At 33.0% G+C, this 10853-nt stretch overlaps 1 protein-coding gene across 1 annotated transcript; it reads left to right on the forward strand.

The window, feature by feature from the left end:
- Positions 1–3031: 3031 nt before the first annotated feature.
- LOAG_05957 (AMP-binding enzyme family protein) lies at positions 3032–10035 on the forward strand. Its single transcript, XM_020447020.1, has 16 exons — positions 3032–3055; positions 3558–3670; positions 4317–4484; positions 5021–5216; positions 5428–5626; positions 6115–6273; positions 6673–6742; positions 7062–7292; positions 7495–7658; positions 7897–8098; positions 8294–8446; positions 8633–8730; positions 8872–8930; positions 9038–9134; positions 9280–9382; positions 9700–10035. Exons 3-16 carry the CDS (start codon positions 4318–4320, stop codon positions 9755–9757), a joined length of 1956 nt encoding a protein of 651 aa, XP_020302707.1. The 5' UTR covers positions 3032–3055; positions 3558–3670; position 4317; the 3' UTR covers positions 9758–10035.
- The last annotated feature ends 818 nt before the right edge of the window (positions 10036–10853 follow it).

Genomic DNA, 10853 nt, shown 5'->3' on the forward strand with positions numbered 1-10853 from the left:
AGCCCCAATTCATTTTGCAAATGTGTCATTGAGGTTGGTTGGATATAAGGTATAAGGTATGGTTTGGTCTTCTTGTTCTTAGTGTTTTCGTCATTAATTTGCTCTATCGATGTCGTAGTTGCAGGTTCGTTGTTGTATTCATAATCGTAATGAAGGTTTAATTACCCAAGTTTGAGGTACTACAACCTAAAGAGACAAAAATAATCCTCAGTCTTCGTCATGGTTGAAGAAAATCGGCGACACCTGTCCTTTTCTTCCTATCTTTATTATTAGTACAGTTAGGACACCTGGAAAAACAGCTGTAAATGGCACATACCAATACTCCTAGTTCTTGATTGCATATCACTGACAATTTAGTCATTACCATTTCTTTGGTTTCTTCCTTCCATCTCTTTTACTCTCCTTCCCACCTACTTCTGCCTAAGGGGTACACGGAATCCAGTTAAGTAGTTTTCATGCCTGACTAGAAAGAAACTTTGCATTCGTTTATCTCTTTTCTATTTATTTGCAGCAAAAAAAAGTGAATATCACTGTGGATGCATCCCAAAAGTGGGCAGTGAATTCCTTAATGAAAGAAGGATTAATGGATACCATTTAGTATCCATTTTTTTGTCATTACTCCTGAAAAGGAAATGGATGAGATTACTATTAGTATGTTTTCGTTCGAGGCATATGGCAATGCCGAAAAAAGAATTTTTAAATAGTCTGTCATACTGCGAAAAATTTTTTTCTGTAGAAGTTTTGAATTATTTCAAAGCCCTGTCATACAGACATTCTTGGCTGTGTCGTATTATCGTTCTTTTCTCTCCACTGTTTAACAAATTTATTCGCTGACATGAATGATTTTCGGATTTTGCTTCCACAGATTTTCGTTAACTTGCCCCCGATTTTTAAGGTCTGTCACTGATAATGATTTCCACAATTTTAGGTGGAATGTCATTTTTTTCCCTTTTAAAGGGTATTGTTTGGATAGGAACTCCCCCTAAAAAGAAAACAATTCGTAGCATTACATTAAAATTATGTCAGCGTCTTTATAATGGGATGTCGTAATGTTCGGTATCCATCTTATCCATCTTATCATATACTTCACAGTGTCCAACTTATTCCTGTTTTCATTCTTTTATTTCTATAAAAACCTTGCATTCTACGCATTTTCCTCCATCATAGTACTACTCACAAGTGTAATACCACATATTTCGTTACTTCCTTACTCTTTTTACTTTTCTCATACCCTCTTCATCATATGTTTCAACAGTTTTGAAGATAGACTTAATCGTTACATACCGAAAACAAAAAGAAATATGTTATAAAAAAGTATGTTATTTCTCCCTTTGAGACAGAACTCCTAAAAATTATGTCAAATTTATTCATTTTTTTGCTGCAGTTGCAATAGAGGATTTATCAAGGTGCTAAGTTTGTTCCCACGAGACAGTGTCGTTATTTGTAGGAAGCAGACAAAAATTGAAAAAGCTTATCTTCACTTAAAATTTTTTCTCAGGACAGTTTACTGACGTGATTTGGCATTTTAAGTATATCTCGCTCATGGAAGTTTTATATTGATCGAAAATAGGCTTTTTGCAAATGAATAAATGTAGCTGAGTTTGAATGAGTGATCTGAGTCGTCACTGAAAAAATTTTTGTAGAACCGCAATGTGCTTTGCATGGCTGTGTTCTGCATTTTTTTGGTTCCGTAGTTTTTGTTTCAGTAATACTTCAAAGATTTAATTAGCCTTTCCTACCGTCTTCAAAACTTTCTCCTACCGTTCACAGTCATTCAGAGTCTTCTCCTTCCTTCACTCCCATCCGTGAAATTTGCTGAGTTAGTTTCGCAATTTGCTAATCTTTGTCACGCTAATTTTGAGGCATGATAATGGCCTGCTTTTGGATTGTAAATCACCTGACTATCGCTAGGACATCCGTTATTGTCAAGCCAGTCGATTCAATTTGAAGTAACTTTTCTTCCACACATAAATTTTGGGTATCTCGAAAATTCGTCATTCATATTTATACCCATATTTGTTGGTCCATTTCCTTCTCTCTGCATTTACGTAAAAATTCGTTTTCCTTAGAAGTATTCGTAGGCTGATCTGTGGATTATTTCGAAATTGCCAAATCTACTCTTTTAAATTTGAGTCTCCGCAGCTAATCCCGAAAGCGAAATTTGGAAATAACGGTTTGAAATATTCCTAAGTATTATAATACAGAAAAACTGTCAGCAAGTTGTAAATGAGCAATGTTTTAGTGATCCTATCGGAATTTTTGTTTTAGCCTTGTCACACTTCGCAAATTTTATTGCTTTCGCCAGTTATTTGTGCTTGATCATGTTGTTTTTGTCATTTCTTCTCTTATTCAACTGTTCTGGAACATATAAGTACATGTTGTTGATTACACTTTAAGCAATATGATCATTTTCACTTTACGAAGAAAAGGTTACGTATACAGTTCATTATCAAGTCGCTACTCTTTCTCCTTCATTAACTGTTTTTAATTTTTGTCTCTCATTTCTTATTTGTCTTATCGTTATAACTAGTCCTCTTTCTCTCTGTCATTCCTTTTACTTGTTTTTGCAGTCGTTGTTGTATGTTCAGCTGGACAGACGACTTTATTATTTGACGAGGATTCATTATTCCTGAACATAATTAAATCGGTACTATAATGGAGTTTTGGAAGAGAAAAGGGTTACTTTTAATAACACTCCTTTCTTTTATAATTTTATTCCTTCCCGTGAACTATTTCGAAATGTAATTTTAGTTATTGGCTCAAAAGTCGCCGAATCACTTTTAATCGTGTTTGTTATAGCGGCGGCTACCGACCTGTTTGTATTTATTAGCATTCCTGTCGTTCTTTTTATGTTTGTTGCTAGTGTTATTCCTTTCCTTCCTCCAAGGGTATGGAAATGTGGTTAATTGTTGGCTAAATAACTGTTAGCCGGAATTGGATTTAAAATTTAAAGAATAGTGTGGTTAGCATTTCGAAAACGTCTTTTGTTATTGGAGCGCAATGTTTATATCGAATAGTCAGCTGTATAGAGGCACAAAAGGCGACCAGGAAACAGGTAATCGATTATTTGATACTGCTCGTGGAAACTAATTTTCGATATGCCTTTCGTTCTTATTAGGTTCATCAGCTGCGCTCTTGTTCAGAGACACAGAAACATCCATATTCAATATTATGTTGAGTATTAAGGAGAGATGAATGAGATAACACTTTAATTTTCCAGTTTTAATGCACACTGAAAATGTTACTGCTTGGGAGGATAAGAATTATAGAATTTTCGAATGATTTCCTCCTAAAGTATTATTCCATTTTTTACTGGACGTTTGATTCTGAAGCACACATACAGTTTGTGATAAATGTTACGAAGTTTTTAATCACTCATCTCTTACACTAAACCTTGTAAAATCATTTTGATTTACTTTTATTTTTATTTTTTTGTAGATCTAAAGTGAGCTGTACAAATAAGCATATTATATTATATGCTAATCCATACCAACATTTTTTTTTCAATTTATGATTTTGAAAATTACTAAATATAAAATTTCCTTTCAAAATGTGAGATTTTGGTAACAAGTGATGGATGGATGTACTGTCTTCCGCTTGGTGGGTGTTAAGGAAGGATCTGGTGCTCCGAATAAACTGCTTCAAGTGTAGCAATCATATGTGCTTGAAGGTTAAGTGGTTACTGTCTTCTGTAATTCATTCTACTTCGATCAATTAATTTGCTACTCCAGTGAGGTAGCAAACGAATTATCACATGAATTACTGTTGTTTGAATTAGTTTTTTGTTATTTCAAGTGATTTGTCACTAAGTAAACCTGTCGGTTATTTTTAATTCACTATTAACATCACTTGATGTAATCGAGGTCCGCTAGCAATTGTTAGCAAAAATTGAACTTTATTCATTTTTGCGAATAACTTGCATGTTTTTAAAACCCGATAGCTGTTCGGGGAAATTTCTGGAAACCACCTTTATCATTGTCGTACATATTGACTCCAGATCCTTTTTATCTACAGTTTACTACTGCCTTTAAATATAGAGGTATAGCAGAAATTAATGCTAACAATGTTATATGACGATCCCTGTATCGTTCATGGAAAACAACCATTTTTCTGTGAAAACAGTACAGCAGTTCTCATAGCTTTTCTCAACAGTCAGTTCGCTATCTTACATTAAATTAAATGTGTTAATGCCAATTTCTAAGTTTTTTCGGGTATGTCAATTTCTAAGTCTTTTCGGGTATTTTTACTGCACTGGATTTTATTAACTGAGGATCCTTGCTAGACTGAACATTTCCTTAAATCTCATTTATTTGCAGGATGTTTGACTTCAGCACATTGCGCTTTACTGAATTAAGGATTTGGTCATCATTAGTATGCACTCTGTCATTATATACATTCTTTGCCCTCTTCGTTTATTTAATCTATCAGTGCCTTACTTCACACTATTTTTTTCAGCTCCGTTCAACATTTGGAAGAGATTTATGGTGAGTTGTACTGAACTTTAAGTTATGAAAAACTAGTAATTGTATTTTAAATTATGTTAAATATTGAAAGATTGGTGGATGAATTATTTGAGAAATAATCGCATTTATGAGCGTTAGTTAAAGATGATACAAATGACTTAGCCAGTACAGCTATATTTAAGTTGTGTTTCACAGAACTTCAAATTTTAAAAGACTAGCAATCATATTTTAAAATACCCATTCCAGTAATTTATTATTTTCCTTTTCGTTAGATGTTATTGCTAAAGAAAATGACTGTCAGTAATGAAATTTTTTTCATCTATGATCATATTTCTTTGAGCTCTACTGATTATTTACCATAAAATGTACCAGCTCGGAAGATTTATTCATTTCCATCATTACTTTATTCATTTCTTATGGTATATGGGTTACTGCACATGTACAATTACTTCTACTGCATATACAATTCTATTTTCTGTTGTAATGTGTTTTTTTATCATTTATTTTATGATCCTGAAGTCAGTGCAAAGTACCTTTATATTTTCTTTTATTTGCAGTGGTTTGATATTACTGATCAGGTTAAGATGGAATATTTGGAAACATATGAAAACTAATGAGCCGTTACATCAAATATTTTTGCGGAATGTCAAAAATTATGGAGATAAGGAGGCGCTGGTTGAAGTGGATACAGGCAGGAGGTTCACGTTCCGTGAAATGAATCAACTGTGCAATCAATATGCGAACTATTTTCAGGTTGTTTACCAGTCACACTTTTTTTCCAAAATTATGTTTAATATAAGCATGTCCATTGTTTTTTTTGTGAAGTTATTATGCACATTAAAGTCTTTTAATGGCGGTTTGTTCCAACGCAGTTATTCGCAAATATATATGTTATATTACGTTGCTGAAAAAAAATCAAAAATCTAACAAAATAAAAGTAAAAGAGAAAAGAAACGTTTTACAGTCACAAGGTTATAAAAATGGTGATGTGATAGCATTGTTTCTTGAAAATTGTGCTGATTTTCCCGCCATCTGGCTCGGATTAAGTAAGATAGGTGTTGTCACTTCGTGGGTGAATATAAATCTCAAGGCGGAACCACTTGCTCATTCAATCAGCATTTCGAAGTCAAGGTCTGTTATCACCAGCAGTGCACTTTTTCCTGGTTAGTTTTTGTCATTTGTAATGATTTTTTGGATCTTGGTCAAGGAATCTTAATGCAAAACTTACACATTCAAAAATACCATTCTGGCAGTGGAGTACTGGACTGCAAAATTACAGTAGGATTAAGCAACAAATTTACCTCAAGAAAAAGTCAAGGACAAATAGCAAATGAAATTTGTAAAAGAATTCATTTGCTCGTGGAAAGTGTAAAGAGCTTAATCTCGAGGAGTTTTTTGTTGTCATTACTTTGAAAAACAAAACTATTCTTTCACGTAAGTCATGAATGACAGACATTCTCGGTTTGCGTCCAACAATGGTCTTTGTTACAAATAACTGGTTTATTCTGATTTAAGTTATCTTCTTTCGTCATATGATTGCTTTTACATTGGTTCGCATCATGCATTCTGTTATAAAGATCTGATCACTGAAAGGAAAGTTTTCGAAACAAAATGAAGGAAATGTATGCTCAAAAATCTTCGCCTTTTTCAGCACTAGAAGATATATTTTCATCCGGGAAATTAAAACAAATGAAAGTTTATGTCATAGATGATATCAGTAATACTGAAAATGGCATCTTATCATTGGCTACGAAAATTCCTTCAATTTCCTCCGAGGAACCAATCGCAAATGAAAAACCAACATTCAAATGTAATCATTTCTTTCTATATCATCATTTGTCTTCTTTTTCTAAATTGTAATGTTGTTCCTTCAATGTTATAATTGAAAGGCAATAAAGAATAAATGTAGTACTCTTTTGCTGATTGATTATACCCGATATTAATGCATAATTATATGGCCATGAACCAAATTTTTTGAAGAAACTTGAAATCTAATTAAGGATTCAGGAAAATATTTCGTCCACGTGAGCTTTTATTTTGCAGTTTTACAGCTTAATTCTTCCGTTCCATATTCAGATGTAATTTATTTATCTTATTATCGTCTTTTTCATTGTTAGTTTTACATTTACCTTCGAAATTCTTTTTTAATATATCGTTTCATTTCTCTTCCCACTGTTACTATTTTCACTCACATTCCTATTTTTTTCAGCAGTACTCTGCTATATATTCACATCAGGAACAACAGGGAATCCTAAGCCGGCACTCATAAAGCATTACCGGTATGTGCAAGTGAATTCTGTATCAACATTTATCCGCTTACTCTTAATAGTTCCAGAACTTGGGAATTAACTTATCCGAATAGAGAAAATTTTTCCATGCAAATCATTTGATGGTAGTATAAGAGTTCATTTGGAATTATATCACATCAAGATACTTTTAAGAAAGCACCAGTTTGAATTAATGTAAACTCATTGTTTGTACTGTTGTGTAAAAGAAACCCTCTAAGCATAAATCCAGCATAAATCCACAAATATGATGCGAGAATATATTGCATTTTCGAAATATTATAAATATGCTTTTATTTCGTCATAAATTTAGGTACTACTGGATGGCGATAGGTGTAGCCAAGTCCTTTGGGATCTTTACAACAGATCGTTTGTATGTAATGATGCCAGTTTATCACAGCGCTGGAGGAATCCTTGGTATCGGACAGATGGTGCTACAAGGTAGCACATGTGTGATCAAGAAGAAATTCTCTGCAAGCAATTTTTGGAAAGATTGTGTCAAATATAATTGTAATGTCAGTCAGTATATCGGTGAAATTTGCAGGTGGAGTTTTTCATAATGGTTTCTTATTTCTGAAGACAATTTTTTCTGATTTAAAGATTAACACAGCTCAAAATACTATCTTACTTAAGTTGAGGGAGGAGAGGATTCGAGCAGAAATAGTGGTTACTGATGATACTGAGGATCAACAAATTTTTTTTTTTTCACTTTTTCGAGATTTGGGATGAATATCCCTTGCTTCCAGATATCTTTTAGCTCAAAAGGATATTGTGGAAGCGAAGAGACACAAAATACGTCTTATGTTTGGTAATGGTTTACGTGCAGAAATTTGGTTAGAATTCGTGAATCGTTTTGGTATCCAGAAAATTGGTGAACTTTACGGTAGTACAGAAGGCAATTCAAGCATTGGTGTGTTCTCGTAATTTATTAATGTTTGAGAATTCATCAAGGGGACTCATTTTTTGACAAAAAAAAGTTTCTATGATCAAATTATTCATTTAGTTGAGTATTCACTTTGAGGTGGTGAGATTTACATTGCAATTTCCCTACAATTCCGGAAAGCTGAATAACTTCAGGCAGTGTTACTTTAAAACACTATTTGCTTCTTAGGGATTTTTCGAAAGTTTGTAAATCATGTTACTTTTAGTGAATATAGATAATCGTGTCGGCTCATGTGGTTTTATTCCGGTGCATCCTTTTGTGAAGTACTTATATCCTGTGCGTTTACTCAAAGTTAACGATGATACCGGTGAATTAATCCGTACAAAAGATGGGTTTTGTGTGCCGTGTAAACCTGGTGAAACTGGTGAAATGGTCGGTGTCATTATGAAAGATGAACCTTTACTTAGGTGATTTTCTCTGTCTTATTATAATTACTTATTTTTCGTTTCTTGAAAATCAAAAAAAAAGTAGTTTTATCTATTTTCTGATATGGAAGCTCCAGTAATCGATTGGTGAAGGATGGAAAATGGTGTAGTTTAAGGTTTTTAATATTTCAACATTCTCTATTGTGCTTTGGTTTATATTATGGAGGATTTTTGCAGCTTTGAAGGGTATTTGGACGAGAAAGATACTGGAAAGAAGATAATAAGGAATGTTTTACGCAAAGGTGATGCTGTTTTTACCTCAGGCGATATTATATATTGGGATGATCTAGGATATTTATATTTCAAAGATCGAAAAGGCGACACTTACAGGTTTTTTTTTTGGGATTTACTATTAGTTCCTTCATTTGATTATATTTATGGAAGACAGATATCACTTTAATCTTCCACTGTTGCAGTTTTTTACCCATTAATTTTTCTGGAAGTATATTAAGCTGCTAAATCTTTGATGTCATAATTCAAAATTATTCATCAAAATATAGAGCAATATTTTTTTAGATGGAAAGGGGAAAATGTTAGTACTACGGAGGTGGAAGGCATTTTACAACTTCTGAAATGTGTAACGGATGTTGTTGTTTATAGTGTCGAAATACCGAGTAGGTGTAGTGATACTTTTCTATATATTATATTTATTTTTGTTTTTTGTCACTTTTCAATATATTTTTCATTCTTTTTTCAATTTATTGTTCATTTTTTCAATGTGTTGTTCATTCTTTAGTTTTCGAAGAATTTTCCAGATAGAGAAGGTCGTGCTGGTATGGCTGCCATCGTTTTAGCAGAGGACGAATTTTTAAAAGTTGGCCTTTAGTCTTTTTTTTCACTAATCATGCTTCTGAAATAAAAATAAAAAAAAAATTTCGGTAATATAAATAATAGGTGCGTAGCTTAATAGTTTGTTTTTAGGACGTGATATGGAAAATAACCGATCATCTTAAGAACAGTCTTCCATCCTATGCTATTCCTATTTTTTTACGCTTCTGCAAAGATTTCGAACGAACAGGTCCAAATTATGCGTAATTTTGCATTTAATACTTCGGCAACTTTATAGGAAAACGATTGAATTGTTATATAAGAACAATTCAAATGAACAGCGCTTTCAAAAATCTTAAATCTATTTTTAGACTGCTGATTCGTGCGTGTTACAGGTACTTATAAGCTGAAAAAAATGAGTCTGCAGAAAGAAGGATACGATTTATCACGTATCAAGAATGAGATATTTATTTGGGATTCCTCCATCAAATCCTATAAGTAAGGCCTTTTTTATGCTGATCTCAAAAGCAGGTTTGCAAATCTTCAGAGCGAATGTCAAGCTAATGAGTATATATCTTAAAACGAATAAATTTTTGTTGTTTTCCTGAAACATGGACGATTCTTTTTTTTGCATGTTGAAGGTGTTAGATGTTAGTTGTCTCGAGTCAAGTATGAGGCAATGAAGGTTGAATAATATTCGTAATTCTCTTTCTTAAACTACCAAAGATATATCTTAAACTGCCAAAGATATATATCTTAAACTGTATACCGAGAAATCGGATGATCTGAGTAGTCTTAGTCATACGTTTTTGCAGGATATTCGATAAAAGATTGCAGTGCCAATTGGACAATGGTACTTACTTGGGCATCTAATTCGTCAAAAATGTTTTAATCGACATTTGTATAGTTTGTTTCATCGTTAACGTACCAATTCTTCGGGAAACTGACGCGCTATGATTTAACTGCCAGAAATCTATACTGACACCGATTTCTTTGTAATTTAATTATTTGTCTCACAAAATGTTCATTTTTCTTGTTCTGTTCATCCCCTCACTTTTACAGCGTTTAAATTCTACAACTTCATTTTACAATACGGATATAAATAATCTTATGACACCGGTAAGGGAGTATAGCGATGACGCTGTAGTGAAACTCTAGATTCAGCTTGAGTGCCTGAAGTTTTGATGATCCCAACGAATCAGTATGATGATGAATCTTGGATTAGGTATTATTTTTAAAGTTGAAATTTTGTTAGATTTTTAAACGAAACAGCTGGTTTCTCATGAGTTTCTAGGGGCAGATTTAGCAGATTGCGTTAGCCGTATTTTTTCAACGCATTTTTGCCATATGCATTATTATATTTTAAATTACCACCAAATGTATTTGGTTATTAGTATGATCCGAACGTAGTAATGATAAGCGAATTTGCCATCTCATCATATTTTAAGTCTACTGTGTTTTTGTAAACTGTTGCAATATTAAACAGATACTAGAACCTTTCCATCAGATGCATTCCGATTCTTTGTTTCTTTAACTTTTTGCTCCTCATTAAACTTGACCGTTGTGGGTGAGTACAGCATTTGCAGTCTCATGAGCCATATAATATTGTTTGGGCTAATCTAAATATCCGTTTCATATTGCATTGCTGTTTCCTTGTATTTCTATTTACAGCTCTTTTGTTAGTACGGGATATTAACACGAAGGGACGCGTTTGCAGAGTTAAAATGTCGAAAAGTAAGGATTTTACAGGTACTGCAGTCTCCAAAATCCTGACAAAAATATAATAAAGTGAATGTAGTAAGGTATCTGACCGTTAAACATGATTATTCACATAAACCATCAATGGATTAATTAAGTTTTCCATCATATAAATCTCTTGTGATTTTGTTCTTTGCAATTTCGTTTTTCTTCATGAATTTTAAAAGAATTAGATGATAGTTCAGAAAGAATGGTGTTTTCCATTAAAACA

This window comes from Loa loa, assembly GCF_000183805.2.
Source record: "Loa loa unplaced genomic scaffold supercont3.32, whole genome shotgun sequence".
NCBI lineage: Eukaryota > Metazoa > Nematoda > Chromadorea > Rhabditida > Onchocercidae > Loa > Loa loa.